The sequence below is a fragment of the Ovis canadensis genome, chromosome 1, assembly GCF_042477335.2.
Source record: "Ovis canadensis isolate MfBH-ARS-UI-01 breed Bighorn chromosome 1, ARS-UI_OviCan_v2, whole genome shotgun sequence".
In the NCBI taxonomy this organism is placed as follows: domain Eukaryota; kingdom Metazoa; phylum Chordata; class Mammalia; order Artiodactyla; family Bovidae; genus Ovis; species Ovis canadensis.
The window spans coordinates 23,011,228-23,027,555 of NC_091245.1; the positions used below are offsets into that span (position 1 = coordinate 23,011,228).

The following is a 16,328-nucleotide window of genomic DNA, read 5'->3' on the forward strand; positions in this document are numbered from 1 at the left end:
GCTGACAAGGAGGTGAATGCGGTATCCTGGTCCCAACGTGGACAGCGCTGTCCTCAGCAGAGACAGCCATGGAAAAGAAAGAAAGAAAGAAAGAGTGAGAGAGAAGAAGGAGGGGACAGAGAAGAGAGGAACAGGGAGAGAGATGCTGAGCAGGTGCTGCACCCGAGAATCTGGTGATGATAAAATTTGTATTCATCGTCCTCATCATAATGGTGCCGATAACTGTGGCTGCCATTGTGAGTTACTCCTCCACGATACTGATCTTTATGACTATTCCACAAGGTATGTGTGGGTGCTAAGTTGCTTCAGTCATGTCTGAGTCTTTGTGATTCTAGGGACTGTAGCCCATCAGGCTACGCTGTTCATGGGATTTTCCAGGCAAGAATACTGCAGTGGGTTGCCATTCCCTTCTCCAGGGGATCTTCCTGACCCAGGGATTGAACTTGTGTCTCCTGCACTGGCAGGCAGGTTCTTTACCACTAGAGTCATCTGGGAAGGGAGGTCTTTTCAATTAATCACATAATTATTGCCATCACTGCCCATTCATAGAAGAGAGACTTGAGCCTCTGAAAAGTCCTAGAGCCTGCTGAGGCCATGCCTCCCAGAGGGGGCTGGGATCTGAAGCCAGGGCTGCGGGATGGCAGAGCTGCCCTCTCCCCACTGGGCCACGTGGCCCTCACCATCTTGGCCTTTGCTCTGCAGGGTGGGCCCAAGGCTGGGCTGGACCCTGGGAACTGGCATCAGTTCTGGCCTCTCAACATGGCCTCCAGGGGCTTAAAGGGGCCACAGAAGTCGCCCTGCTCTGGGCAGCAGCCACTGCCCTTGCCCATGAGGACTGTTACAACAGAACCTTGGACCAGAGGTAGAGGACTTGCTTTGGCTCCCAGCTCTGTGGGACACTAGGTGGCTTTTCCTGCTCTTTCTGGGCCTCAGCTTTTCCCTTTAAAAAGTAGAGAGCCCAGCAAATTTCTCAGCCCTGAAGGATTCTGCAGACAATCCCCTCCCCACTCCGGCCCAAACCTGCTCCGAAGGCAAAGAAGCAGATCTTGTCTTCGTTCTCCTGCAGAAGCGCCATGACCCTCTTCCCCATGCGCTCATTCCTCTTGTAGATGAGCTCCTGGCGGAAGTAGCTGTCAATCTCCTGGGCCGTGACCTGCTCGTGCGGCGGGAGGGTGGTGTTGATAAAGTTGGGCAGCTGTAAAGGCAAGACAGAGGCCGCCTTCAGTTCTTTCCGGAGCAAGGAGGGCTTCCAATAAGCACACACAGCCCAGTGTGGGGCCAGGTTGAAGTGAAAGTCAAGCGTTAGTCTCTTTAACTCGTGTCCAACTCTTTGAGACCCCATGGACTGTAGCCCGCCAGGCTCTTCTGTCCGTGGAATTCTCCAGGCAAGAATACTGGAGTGGGTTGCCATGCCCTTCTCCAGGAGATCTTCCTGACCCAAGGATCGAATCTGGGTCTCCTGCTTTGCAGGCAGGTTCTTTACTGTCTGGGCTACTTACCTTTATTAAGGTAATTGATGTTTTTCATCAATTCCAAGATGCTTTGGGATGACTGTTGTTATCCCAGTTTTATGAGTAAAGGAAGAAGAGCAAAAGGTCCAGAGACAGGCGGAGAGTCACACAGCTAACTGAACAGAGAGCCCCGGATGCCGCCCTCGCTCAACGCATCACTCCTGCACCTCTGCCTTGTTGAACTTCAGCCTCTGGACACTGAGGTCCTGGGAGGCTCTCCCTGTGGCACTGACCCTGTCACTGGCACACACAGCAAATCTGGCTCAGCAAGCAGGAGTAGCGGGTCAGCTGAGCTGCCTGCCTGCTATAACAGGAAGGCTGACCTGGGCTTTGGCCCTGTTCTGATGCTGTGGGACTGTGGCCAAGTTACTAAACTTTTCTGAGTTCCAGTTTCCTCATTTACAAGGTGGGACTGACGCTACTGCGGCAGATTGCATGACATGATGGGTGCTGTCATGGACACCTTTCAGCCCATCCCCCTCCAAAGAGGTTAGAGGAGGGGTCATAGCCTTTGGTTTTCCCAGCGTATGAGCACTAGTTGACCACTTTCCGTTGCCACCACTATCTTCCCATCCCTGGCTCTGCCACTTCCCAGGGTGTAACCCAAACCTTCCATCCCCCCCCCCCTTTGTTTTTTTCCTCCATCCCTTCTTGAAAACTTCAGCTCCAGGACCAAAGCCTCCTCCCATAATGATGGCTTGTTCAACAATCTGGCTTGGAACTATCCACATTGCCTAGCTCTCAGTCCCATGTCCACACCCAGCCATGTGGTCCAAGGCCAGCATCTCTGACATGTTCTTGAACGAGGCACAGAGCTCCTTGAGTTCAGGGACAGCATGTGTGCCATTCCTAGGCCCTCAGTGCCCGGCACAAAGTCGGTGACCAGCACCGGTTTCTGGAGCCTTGACTACAAAGATGTGCCGTCCCTCCCCACTCCCACTGCGTTGCCTCTCTAGCCTGGATGGTGGATCCAGTGCCCCAGGACTGTGTCCTTCAGCAAGTGGGTGGGACAGGAGAGGAAGCTGCGGACCGCAGAACCTGAGCCCATGAATCAGAATGAACCCTCTTTCCCCACAGCCCACTGGGGTCACTAACCTTCAAGCCCTTGCTCACAGAATATCTTCCCCCTGGAGTCCCCCCTTTCCTCACTCTGCCTCCACCAACCCAGGCCCAAAGTACAAGACCCGAGGCCCAGATGACTGGTGGACGAGCCAGGTGGAGAGTGCGGCATGCGAAGACTAAATTCCTGCAGGTTTTAGCCCAGTCACACGGCTTCTAGAGTCACTGATGAGTTTTCAACCCTTTTTCTGAGGAAAATGGTGGTATCTGTGGAGGCTGAACCCAGAAGGACTCAGTGGAGGCTGCGACCCCTGCCTCTGCTGTCTGTGGCCAAGCATGAGTACATTCCCCAAGAGAGAAGGGAGGGTCTTCTCTGCCAGAAAAGCCTGGTATGCTGTTCTGGGAGGAACAAGACAATGAGGTGACTGGGGTTCCCTGCGCTGGAGCAGTGCGCAGCCTGGTGAGCTGTATGCAGCAGCTCTCCGAGTGCCCATCAGGGCCAGCACAGAGTCGGTGTTTGGGACTGTTTGGTAAATGGATACATGAAGGAACAGAGTTCTTACTCTCTCCCCTAATCATGGAAGAGATGCTTGGCAGCCCTGAAAAACCGGGCCACACCTGGACTTGATGCTGCTATAGGAAACTCTGCAGACTTCTGAGTGGGGCTGGAGCACAAGAGAGACTGACTCAGAGGGGTTATTTCTGGAACATGGCTCTCACAGGCTCCTCTCCATTCCTTGTGTATGGAAGAGAATGTGGGACACTGTTGTACCAAACAATAAATATTTTTTCAACGGGTGAGTGCATGGATGAATAAATAGGTTTGCAGGCAACAGCTCTGGAGATAGTGAACGGGAGTCCTGAGGTCAGACAGCCGGGTCAGCTCGGGCTGGAATCCCTCTTTTGCCATTTACCACTTGAGTGGCTACTGTAACTTATGTTACTTGGCCTGTCCGAGACTCAGTTTCCAAATTGGTCACATGAGCGCTATATACATTGTCATGGTAGAAAGGAAATCTTAACTAAACATCAGTACAACTAACTCAGAGGATGGAGCTGGCTCCCTCATCTTTCCCCTCTGATGGCAGAGGCTACAGCAAAGGGTTGCCTTGCACAGAGATGGAGATGACAGAAAGATGGCCTTCAGAATCATTGGAGGGCATGAAGGCTGCTTCCCTTCCCCTCTTCCAAGGGTCCAGGCATATGCCTTCTTCCTGGGACCTCTGATGTGTCCAGCCCTCTCTCCTTGGCTCCCTAAACATGAGCGTGCATCTGTGGAAGCTGAATCTCCATCCATTCTTTATGGAGATTTTCTTTTTAAAGAAAAACAAGAACCAGAAAGTCCAGCGTCAAAGTCGTGAAAAGGCTGGGTTAGCCATTCGGTTCCCTGAGCTGCCCAGCAGCTGGCTGATATTCTCTGCGTGTTTCATGCTGATGGGCCCTGGCTCCAGGCCAAGGATGAGGCCTGGCTGGATGGAAGCAAATTAATGATGCCATTAGGTTTGTTGGGAGCCTTAAATCTCTTGCGACAAGTTCAAGTGCAGGACGTATGAAAAAATTTTAAAGAGGATGTGTCAGGTCCCCAGGGCCCTAGAATGATGGATCCAAGATGGAGTGATGAGTAGATGGGCCTGGCAGAACTGGAACAGGGTCGTGAGACTCCCCTGACTCTCATCTAGGACTGGGTGGTTTAGAGGTCAAGTGCTCAGGTCTGCTAATGTCGCAACCTCATCCCTTCTCTTTACCTTGTCCATCCAATAGACACCTTCCAAGAACGTCCATGGGTCCAGCCCTTGGTCCACTTAGGAGGCCACAGAGAAACCTCAGACTGGGTCTGCTGCCCTGGATGAGGCTCATGGCCAGTGGGGGGATCAGAAGATTGGGGGATGTGTGATTTCAGAGGGCAGTGAGTGATGTGGGAGCACGGATGAGGCCCTGATAGGGTGGCCACGTGTCTTGGTTTGCCTTGGACAGTCCCGGTTAATGGCTCGGGTAGATTGATTGCTGCATGCTAATGAATTATTCTGACTCAATTATATTTGACTTTTTACTCTCAAAAGTATCTAAATATGAATGATAAATATATATATATATATGGCTATTCTACACCTAATGCAAGCTAGGGGGCTCAGAGAAGGCTTCCCAGTGGATTGCCCTGCTGATCTGGGACATTGACAATGCTGGTGATCAGAGAGCGGTGGGAGGCCAGGGCCTCAGCTATTTCTGAAGGTGGGATGCGAGGTTAGGGGGATGAGGTGAAGCAGATCAAGAAGCAGACCAAGCGTGAGGTGTGCCTAGTCCCTGTCTGCCAGAGTTACCATCCTGGGCCCTGCCTCGGCCCCGGCCTCTAGAGGCTGCTCCAGCAACCTCAGCACTGCAGCCAGAGGCAACTTTCTGACCACATCTCTGTCTGGCTTAAACACCCCAGGAAGCTGGCCTCTCAGTGAGCATTCTCACCCCTGCATGGTCTGCCCCCTGCTTTCTGCTCGTTCCTCAGGACCTCCCACCATCCTGAGCACTGGCTACGCAGCTGGCTCTGCCGACCAGTCCCTGCCTTCATCTGCATCTGGCAGGCTCTACCCTCAAGCCTGGGACTCAAGACTCTACTCTCACAGCACCTTCTCCCTGAAGCCCTCCCCAACTGCAGGTGATGATCGCTCCCCTCTAGCCCCTGGGTCCTGCAAGGCCTCCATCTGCAGAGCCCTTCTCTGTTAGCACATGGGCTCTGGATTCAGCATGGATACCCTGACGTCAGGCTCGTCTGTGTCTGGGGGCAGGGCTGTCTAGTCCCGTGAGTGCTAGACTCTGCCTGTGCACCCTGGGTGCAGCCTGGGTTGCTGTTCTAATCTGGGTGGGCGAATCTACCTGCGCCCTCTAACCCACTTCAAGTATAGGCACTGTGAAGAGACCCTCCAAGGCAGTTCACCCGCCAGAGATGTGTCAGTGGTTCTGGACACAGGCGCCAAGAAAATCTGAGCTTGTCATGCCCGGGGGTCACCCCACTCTTCCCTGTCTCAGTTGAGTGTTATGCTGTCTGTAGCCACAGCTCTGTCCTGCACACCCCTTGCCCCAGGCTCCCCTCAAGCATACAGCTCCCTGGCTGCCCAGGGCTCACCAGCCTCTGCCCAGCAGAGGATGCAGGGCCAGGCTCTGTCATGGGGTGACTGGCTGGTGATGCAACTGTGAGCCTTGTGCTGCCAAGGTTCTCCTCCTTCTCTTCTCCAGGAGTGAGAGGCAGAGCACCTGGAACCCCAGCCTCCTGTGCAGGACCTCCCGATCCTCCCTCCCGCACACCTGCGTTTGCCCTTGTGGCATTGAGGTGAGGTGAGGTGAAGTCGCTCAGTCGTGTCCGACTCTTTGCAACCCCGTGGACTGTAACCTACTAGGCTTCTCCATCCATGGGATTCTCCAGGCAAGAATACTGGAGTGGATTGCCATTTCCTTCTCCAGGGAATCTTTCTGACCCAGGGATCGAACCTGGGTCTCCCGCATTGGAGGCAGACGCTTTCACCTCTGAGCCACCAGAGTAGTTCACTGATATTTGCTCTGTGCCACACCCTGTGCAGGGCAGCCTCATGAGAGTGGGCAAGACGCCCTTGCTCTAGTGGGGTCCCTGGTTATGCCTCCAGCCTAAACTCTCACCCCTCCTCCCGCTCTCTCTTGCCTCCAGCCCATCCGCATGGTTTCCTCCACGGGCACATTCTTCTGCCTCCTGTCTGTGGCCAAGGCGGGTTTCTGCCCTGACCTTTCATCTTGCAAGAACGTTTCCATCTCTGCCTAGCCCTGCTCCACCCCTACCTCCAAGCCCACCTAAATTCCTGCTCCTGCCATGGGCTCCAAGGTCATTCTCCTTTCTCCCCTGTAGCAAGGGTCATGCTTTGTGCCATTGCGTGTTGAATCTCCCCTTTTCTCTTAAGAGACCCTCAGCCCTCTGAAGTCAGCTGTCTCTGGCTCCCTGCCATATCCCTTTCCATATCCCTGTGACTGGCATTTATAAATTATTTCTTTCATTCATCCAATATTTACTGAGTACTGTTCTGTGCCAGGCTCATTATCAGTGAATAAAACAGGCCCCAATTCTTGCCCTCAGGGAGTTAATGCTGTAGTGGGAACGGACAGACAACAAATAATCACTGACCAATGAATCGAGATATGTAAGTGTGCGAGAAGATGATAACAAGCCATGAAGGAAAAGTGGAGCACAAGAAAGGCGACAGGTGGGGAGGTGGGAGGTAGGCTGCAATTTTAGACCAGGAAGCTGGGCCTTCCTCCCTGAGACGATGATATGTGAGTTTCTATCTTGAAGGGAGAGAGGTGGTGAGCCATGGTGATAGCTGGGGAAAGGCCTTCCTGGCAGAGCAAATAGCCAGTGCAAAGGCGAAGTGTGCAAGTGGGCTCATGGGTCAGCGGGGAGGCCCATGTAGATGGAGTGATGTGTTGGGGGAGGCAGAGGGCATGGGGTGGAGGACACCTGGTCCATCACGGTGAAAGACCATGGGGCCATGCAGGTCATCACAGAGATTCTAGCTTTACCCTGAGAAAAATGGGGAGCAATTGCAGTGTCCTGAGCAGAGAGATGGCCTGTTCTGACTAATTCAGCTGCCTCTTGAATGAATGGATTACTGAGCACCAGACCCAGAAAGCACAGGGGACCTAGAGGTGCCCAGGAGAATATCGAAATCCATCCAGAGCATCAGAGTGGTTTTGAAGAGATGACACTAGACCACGGCCACGCGGGAGGAAACCCAGAGGGAGGAGGCTGAACAAAGGCAGAGCAGTGGGAAAGGGCAAGGTAGGGGAGGGCTACAAGTGGCAGAGGTCCTCAGAAACAGGCCCTGGGCTGTGATGAGGTCTGTGGAGGGTGGGGGCGGGTGGGGGCCCCGACTGCCTATGAAGCGTCTTAGAATCGTCCCCAGGGCAGCGGGAGACCTGGTAGAGCCACGCTCCACTCCTTGACTCCCTCCCACCATCCGGCCAGCCTGGGGTTAATCTTTGCTCTAGGACTCGAATCCAGGCAGAGCGCCCTGGACTGGACTCAAGCCCAAGCTCTGAGCACCTGTGAGCTTTCCCTTCCCTGGGCTTTAATCTCCCCAGATGCTGCATGGAGCCAAGCTTCCAGGGTCTAGGTCTCAGAGCCACACACACCAGGCTCAAGCGGGGCTCTTGACAACATAACAACTAAGCTGTGTGGCCTTGAGCAAGTCTCTTCCCCTCCCTGAGCCTCAGTTTCCCCATCTGTAGCAGGGATGCCAACAGCTCCTGCTTACCAGCTGCATCTGGCACATAGTAGGTGTCTAATAAACACCTTCCTAGAGGCCTTGGTTATACGGGCACCCTGGAAGCTGCCTGGGCCTGGGGAGAGGAGCCTCACCTGGGAGGTGTCGTGGTTGAAGATGACGGCGTTGAGGTCCCCGCAGTTGTAGTGCTTGATGAGGTCCTCAGTGGTGTAGGGCGCCTGCAAGCTCCCAGCCCGCACGCTCTCGTGCTGCAGCAGAGTCTGGTTCAGGGCGAACAGCACCTGAGCAGAGGGAGGACAGGAGTCAGGGCTGCACTCACGGCCCCTGGCTGAGGTCCCTGACCCCTGAAGGGAGGGCCCTCCACCCACTGGACTTCGGGGCCACAGGCCTGAAACAGAGTGTGTGAGAATGAGGGGAGCCTGACATGAGCTGGTGCTGCTCGAATGCTCCACGGCCTTTGCTCTTCACTCGCTGGCTTCTCACCACACTCAGCCTGCTCTCGTCCCCAGCCCTTTGCCCTCACTGGTCCCCACTCCTGCTCTGGGCATCAACAGCTTAGCGAAGAAGGTGGCAATGGGAATCCTAGTTGTTTCAGGGTTTTGGAACGATAGGTGAGTTTTTTTCCTGACTGTTTTCATCTGTGCTTAGAAAAGTTCTAGAAGAAGCACAAACTCATTTTGGAATCAAAATACACCCCAAACACTGCAAAACAAACAACGGAACCAAAAACCAGAAAGCCCATTAGATATCAATGCCCAACCCAAATGCAACCTCCTTCAGAAGCCATCCTTAAACCAGGCAGAGGGCTTAGGAGCTGGGACCTGAGTCCTGTGTTGCCACTCAGCACGTGTTTCCTCCAGCCCCTCTGTGCTCTGGGCCACCATGCCAGGCCCTGGGGACACAGCTGTGCCCAGCCAGACCAGATGGCATCAGGATCACTTGGAGGTACAGCCAGGCTGTGGATTTTTAACAGGCATCCTGGGAACTTCTTTAGCAGTCTGATGGCTTCTGGTATTTGAGCCCCATGGCTCTAAAGGAACATGGTCTGCCCAAGGTATAAGGCCCTGAGAGATGATCTAAAATGTCTCATTTTAGGTGGGGAAATTGAGGCTCAGGAGGGGAAGGGGCATGCCCAATTCTGCATGGCTGGGACTAGAGCCAGCTCCACATATCTGTGCACCCAGACTCCTTTGGTCAGCAAAAGGGAGGAGCTTGACCATGAAATGGGTTATTTAACACAGTGAGAGGGAAAAACAATAGCAAATCCTGTGCAAAGCATCAGCAGGTAATCTCAGGCCTCCTGTCTTTGTTGTTTTTACAGCTCCAGTCTACCTGGCAGGGCTCAGGCCCAGCTCATCTGGTCTGGGAACAGGGTCCACCCCAGCCTCTTGGTCCACATTGATTCAGGCCCATGCACCTCTCACTGCAACCTATGCGTTTTTGCAGACCCCCCCTCCCTTCCCATTTATATCATATTCTTCTGCCACAGCTATCTTTTAAAAACACAAATCTGATTGATTTTTTCTCTTTTTTTGCTCAAAATTTTCATGGATGCCTCCTGCCCTGAAGATAAAAGCCTAGCTCTTCACTGGAGCACGCACGGTAGTGACTTGGCCCCTGCTGTGGTCAATGACCTTATTTCCAGCCCTTGTGTCTCCCAGTGCTCAGCTACTTAGCAATCTTCTGACTCTGTGCTTTGTACATGCTGTTCCCTGCACATGAGAAACCTCCCACCTCCACTCTACTGCTTGCAGATCCAGACTTGATCTTTCAGGCTCTGCTTAGATGTCTCCTCCATGAAGATTCTCTGACCACTGGGGGCTGGGTGAAGGCCTCCCGCTGAAGCTCTCATAGTCTCCCTGTGAGGTAGAATGACATCATGACCTCAAACCTTAACCTCCCCTTATATACATAGGGTGGGCACGTTTGGTTGTGAGAGCTGGACTGTAAAGAAGGCAGAATGCCAAAGAATTGATGCCTTCCAACTGTGGTGCTGGAGAAGACTCCTGAAATTCCCCTGGACAGCAAGGAGATCAAACCAGTCAATCTTAAGGGAAATCAACCCTGAGTATTCACTGGAAGGACTGATGCTGAAGCTGAAGCTCTAGTATTTGGTCATCTGATGTGAACAGATGACTCATTGTTAAAGTACCTGATGCTGGGGAAGATTGAGGGCGTCAAGGAGAAGGAGAGGAGGGTATCAGAGGATGAGATGGCTAGACGGCATCATTGATGCAATGAACATGAAGTTGGGCAAAGTCCAGGAGATGGTGAGGCACAGGGAAGCCTGGCGTGCTGCTGTCCATGGGGTTGCAGAGTCAGACACGACCGGGCGACTGAACAACAACAATATACATACACCTGGCCAGGGACCTCGGTAGCTCCCTCACGTTCTGATTCTGGACTTGCTACGTGACAGATGGAGGCCAACATCACAAGCCTCCATAGATGAATGGAGAACGCATTTCACACGCCCTGCTGCCGCTGCCTCGTACATGCCCACGTTGTCTTGGGAACAGTCCACATTGGCCTGCTGGAGGGTGAGAGGCGTGCAGGGCAGAGCCCAGCTGCTTCCATTGTTGTCCCATCAAGGCCGTCTTGGTCTGGCCAGCCAGCTCCCGGGCAAGCAAGTGAGCCCAGCTGAGCCCACCTGCCTGCAGCTGGGCCCAGACATCTGAGCAAAGGCTTCACAGCACAGCTGTGCTGAGAGATGAGCGACCCACCCCGCTTCCTCCAGCAGGGCGTGAACATCGGATTGTAATTACTATTTCACTACCTCTCTCCCCACTGAGGTTATGAGCCGCTTGTAGATAGGAATTACATCCTATGTATTTTTGCACCGGCAGCACTCAGCACTGTGCCTGGTAAAGAGACGGTGTCACACATCCTTTCTTTAGCACTTTGACACCTGCTGTGGTCAATCCATCATTCAAGGTTGCTCCGTAAATCCTTCACACTAGCCCCTAGAACTCTGGCATTCCATCAGCACTGGGGGCACGCTGCCACCACGTGGTTCCAGAACACCTAATCTGAACAGAAAACTCAGGCCGTATGTACACAAAGTCTGGGGAAAATACTCTCCTGGGCAACGGGACCAAGCTTGTGCTTGTGGGATCACCTCCGCCCATCCCCTCCCACTTTTGTTTCCAGCGGGGCAGGGGAGCTGGCGTGCACGGAGCTTGACAGCACAGGCTGCTCCCTCTAATGAGCCGGCTGGAGATGAGGTCAGGCCCCACCAGCCTACCTCTGGGCCTTCTCCGGGCCTCCAGGTTCTGGCTGTTCCCCTTGAAATCTGATCTGCAGCCACCTGGCGCGGGGTGTCGATGGCGGCTGGGTGGCTGGGGATGGATCACAGGAGGCAGTGGCCCTGTTGGCCCGGACACCGCTAAAGCAACAGGCACTTCCTCCCGCCCGACACATGCCTGGGACGAAGGCATCCATGTCGGGCTGGAGTGCGCTCCTCCTCTAGGGGGCTGGGACACACAGACTTCCTGTGACCACACCCTGTGCTGCACACACCTGCCCCGCTGATTCTCAGTGCCGGCACCACCTGGCCTGTGCTGAGGTCACCGGCTCAGGCGCCCAGAAAACCTGGCTGGAGGGGAAATGGCCCCCCTGGGCCCTCTTCGACACATGGAGTCACCTCCGCAGACATGTAGCCTTTGTGGAGCGGGGAGGTGTTCTAGTGAACGAAGAACATCACAGTCTATAGGGTGCTGAGAACAGTCCTGGCATGTAGTAAGTGTGGAATAAATGCTTGTCAAATACAACTTGGAAGAAAACAGTTAGGCCTAAATATTCTTGGATTAGAGCTGGAAGATCCCTTAGGGTCCAGCGGTTTCTCAAACCTTTTGTAGCCATGGAATCCTTTCCTATTGTTATTGTTTTCCAAAGAAACCCTGCCCGGAACTCAAAATGTGCAGTGGATAGAAATGAAAACTTCCCTGATTGATGTAAAGGAAGCAGGCTAGTGCCTGTCTGAAGTCTCACTGGCTCAGTGACCCCTGTGACAAGCACCTAGTGCTTCTCTGTGGAACCCACAGGTGCCCTGGAGCCTAGTTTCAGAACCACTGATCTCTTCCTATGCCCTCTTCATATGGAAGAGGAGAAAGGACAGGGCTTCAGAGCAGGCAGGATGAAGCTTGCCCAAGGCCACACAGTGAGCTGGGGGCACAGTGAGCTCACTGTTCCCCAACCCCCAACTGAGGACCCTGCGCTGTGCCCTGGACCACGTCTGGGGCGGGGTTTCCAGATGGCCACTAGCACAGTCCACACTCGCCCCACGCACCGTGCCAGATCCATTTTCTTTCAGAGCCTTGAAAGACAGCCAGAAACAGGCAGGGAGCATTTGTTATTAACATATTAGAGATAAATCACTGCAATCAGACTATTCACGAAGCACCCCTAGGGTGGCACAGCTGAGGAGTGATGAGACTGGGGCTGAAACCCAAGCCTGTCATTCCAGACTCCCCTCACCCCCACCACAGACCCCCGAGCTCCCCTTGGTCTTGGCACTTATCCCACTGAAGTGTCCATTTCAGGCAATTCCCTGTTCCCTGTCTAGACTGAGAGCTTGGGGTGGGTGGGGAGCCTGCTTCTCTGGTCACAGCTGAAAAGCACACAGTCAAGAACTACTTCAGAGAGTAGGATGCTGGCCTGAATACCATGCATGGCCTTTCCCCACCATTCCCTGTCTTGTACCCATCCTCTGCAATTTGAAACTCGCTCCTCATCTATTTATCACTAGGATAAGTACATTTATTGAGCACGTATTATGTGTCAGGAACCCTCTAAGCCCATATTAACTTATCTAACCTCTGATGCTGGGAGGGATTGGGGGCAGGAGGAGAAGGGGACGACAGAGGATGAGATGGCTGGATGGCATCACTGACTCAATGGACGTGAGTCTGAGTGAACTCCGGGAGTTGGTGATGGACACGGAGGCCTGGCATGCTGCGATTCATGGGGTTGCAAAGAGTTGGACACGACTGAGCGACTGAACTGAACTGAAGTGAACCTTTACAACAACTCTGAGACAGGTCTAGTAGTAACTCCATTTAATAGATTGGAAAAAAATAAATGAAGCAAAGAGATAGAGAGTAACTCAATGAAGGTGACAAAGCTGGAGAAGCCATGGCAGATGCATGGGACCCAGCCCTGGACCCCATCACCTCAATTCACCACTGCCCTTGGGTCTGCCCTCTGCTCTCCCTGGGAAAGAGCCAGCGGGGACAGTCCTTATTCACAGATGGGAAACTGAAGAAGCAGAGGGGAAGGGGACTCAAGGCCACTTGTCTCATAAAGGAAAGATGTGGGCCATGAAATTTACTTTTGTCTGGCTCCCACAGGTTCCCACAACCAGGGCTTCAAAGTAATACATGCTTCTTCATGAACAATCTTGGTACTTCCAACAGACATAGGGAAGCTACACTCATTCAGGCATTCAACAAGCATTTACTTTCTGATTTTCTGCAGGCATCTGGGATGGTTGGCTTAATTGGACTTGGTTTCCACCTACAACACCCACTGGCTGTCATCATGGAGCGTGGTTGGTAAGTGGGGACTACAAGGCCCAGCGCACGGGCAGGAGTCAGTGCCCTGCTTCCTGCTTCCTTGTCATTCATCCTGAATCCCCAAGCCTGGCCCAGCTCAGACTCTCAGGCCTCGATGCCTTCTGCTCCCTGCCACTTTAGAATAACAAACCCTCCTTGCCTGTAGCCCTGGTGGCCAACTCTAGGATAATGTTTATGATAAGCCTTTGACATGAAATAACAAACATGGGGTGAAGGCAAGAGCCACCTCACTCCCTTGGATTGCCATGTGTGGAGGCCTGGCCACCAAGAGCCCCGAGGGTCCCAGCACCCCCCTCAGTGGTGCCTGCAGGCCATGAGCTGGTCCACAGTGTCTGCTGAGCGTACGCCCAGAATTTAAACACATCTTCAAACACGGGCTTCGGATGGAGGGAGGGAGGCAGGCGCCAGGAGGGTGGGGACAGGTTTATTGTTGCAGATTAGTCCAGTAAACAGTCCAAGAGGGGCTGGAAGGGTGAACACCACGACCTGTGTTCACTTGTGGGCCTAGCAGCGTCATGAGAAGTGTGAAGAGAAGGAAGGACCCGCTTTGTTAGGAAGGTGTTTGAGACAGGCCTGGCTCTCAGGCTGGTGCTGCCACGTCTCACCCACCCCGAAGCACAGGGAAATCACAGCCAAGGCCCCAACCCACTCAGTGGTGCGGACAGAGCAGCCAGCATGGGCCACACACTGTTCTAGGTCGGGGGATTTAGTCAGGGACAAAACAGACCTAAATCCTGCTCTCTCTGCTGGGGAGGGAAAGGAGAGAAATAAAATACTTGGCAAAATGTTAATATTTAGTGAGTTAAAGACACAACAATGGTTCCATTTAACTGAAAGTTCAGACCCACTGCCCCCCGTCACTTTAGGCTCCTTGTGCATCTTAATCAACAGGCAAAGAAGGGAGTTACTGTATGGGCTGGGGGATTGGTCCTGACGAACCGAGGGAATCAGACTGCTTTTCCACAACAGAGGTGAGGATGAGCATGTCCCCGGGGCAGGAGATCCCTTAGGGCATCTCAGATTACCAGGCCCTGTGCGTAACCAATGTTGATGGGAAACGACAATGACCCAATGCAGGCAGGATGTCTCATGGCCCAGACCCTCCGGAATGAAGGTTTGGGTCATCCCACCAGGTAAAGAACCACGGCCAGCTGAGAAGCTTGCAGAAGGCAAAGGGAATTGGTAGTGGTGGTGCTAAGAGATGAAGGCAGTTATAAATACCAGTTTCGACCACATGACCAGTCACAGAAAGAAGGACCGTCCTGGAGTATTTCATGAATTTGTTAAGGATGTGTGTGTATAAAATCTTTGCTTTCTTCTTTCTCTTCTTTTTCTTTTCTTCTCTCCCATCATGGTAACAGAAGACATGTTGACTTTGTGGTTAAATTTTGTTAACTCAAGTACTTTAAGTATCAATTCAAGTTATGGTACATCAAGAAGAGTAAATAACTTCCACTCAAAGATTCTGCATCCTCTTTGGGGGAAGGCATTAGTGTGCTTTGGTTGTACATAGAATTGTTGTATCATGTTAGGATAAATGAGGCTTCGGCATTATTTATTTGGAGATTAGGTACCATTTTAAGGAGATACTGTATGAATGCCAACTAGAACAAGGGGTGGACTTGTGATGGTTAATTTTGCCAACTTGATTGAAATTGATTGGTATGACGGGTTCCGTGGGCCGTGATAAGGACGTTGAGAAACTATCCTACACCATAATCCTTCCAGAGAACGGATTGTTATTCCCATACGACACTTGAAGAAACCGAGGCCTTGAGGCTGGTGAAAGCTCTAGCGTGAGGTTTCACACTGAAGAACTGGAGCTGGTATTCGAGCTCAGCTCCAGCTGACAGGTCCTGGGCCTGACTCACCAGGCTGCTTCCGGCTACCCAGACAGACAAGCAGGGACCAGCCTGTGAAGCCCCAATTCTGAGCAGTCAGTTGGGCAGGAAGAGGTCTTCTAGGGCCTCAGTCATGGGGCCTGCTCAGAGATGGCATATGAGGAGAGGAAAGAGGTCACCTGGCCAAGGAACCGCACCTGGAACGTGGCCTCCTGCTCTGTTTCTACTCTTTGCCCCGCCTGATGGAAACTTATTTGACTCCTCTCTTATGCTGAATTCTTCTTCTCAGCCTCAGGACCTGCCCCTTGCTCCCGCTTCTGCCTGGAACCCTCTTTCACCCAGCAGCTCCCACTCCCCTTTCACTTGGTTGCAGAGGCTCCCGTCTCAGGAGGACTGTCCTGGGCAGGGCCGGGCGAGTTCCCTGCTCAGTGCCCCCGAAGCACTGTCACTTTCTGAACCATTGCACTCCCCCTGCTTCATTGCTTTTTCTTTTAGTTTATTCATGTATTAGGTTTTGGCTGCACTGGGTCTTCACTGCTGTGTGCGGGCTTTCTCTAGATGCAGAGACGGGGGGCTACTCGCTAGTTGCAGCGCATGGGCTTCTCAGTGCGGTGGTCTCTGTGTAGACAGTAGGCTCAGGTACATGGGCCTCAGTAGCTGCAGCGTGAGGGCTCAGCAGTTGTGGCCTGCCCACTCTAGGGGCGTGGCTTTTAGTAGTTGCCGCACAGCGGGGTCATCATGCAGGCTTCAGTAGTTGTGGCTCTTGGGCTCTAGGGCACAGGCTCAGCCGTTGTGCACACAGGCTCAGTGAGCACAGGCCTGTGCAGTGTGCTCTGTGGCCTGTGGAATCTTTCCAGACCAGGGATTGAACCTCTGTCCCCTGCATTGGCAGGCGGATTCTTTGTGCCACCAGGGAAGTCCTGTCATTGCTATTTAATGCTCGTTCTTCCTGCTCGGTGGTGAATGCTCCAAGGGCAGGCAAATTGCCTTCCTTGGTCTTGGCTATTTCTCCAGCAAAAGGCCCAGTGCCTGACGCTTACATAGTAGATGCTTGAGAAATTTCTGTAGAAAGAGTGAATGGATGCATGCATGAAAAGCTGGACCACT

At 53.0% G+C, this 16,328-nt stretch overlaps 1 protein-coding gene across 1 annotated transcript in view; it reads right to left on the reverse strand.

Annotated features, from left to right (window-relative positions):
* TRABD2B (TraB domain containing 2B) overlaps positions 1 to 16,328 on the reverse strand; it is a 222,084-nt gene that overhangs the window by 28,748 nt on the left and 177,008 nt on the right. The window contains exons 3-4 of the mRNA XM_069558937.1: positions 7,942 to 8,088; positions 1,021 to 1,195 (exon numbers count right to left, since the gene is read on the reverse strand). Of these exons, the coding sequence (XP_069415038.1) occupies positions 1,021 to 1,195; positions 7,942 to 8,088 (322 nt within the window). The remainder of the gene's footprint in view (positions 1 to 1,020; positions 1,196 to 7,941; positions 8,089 to 16,328) is intronic.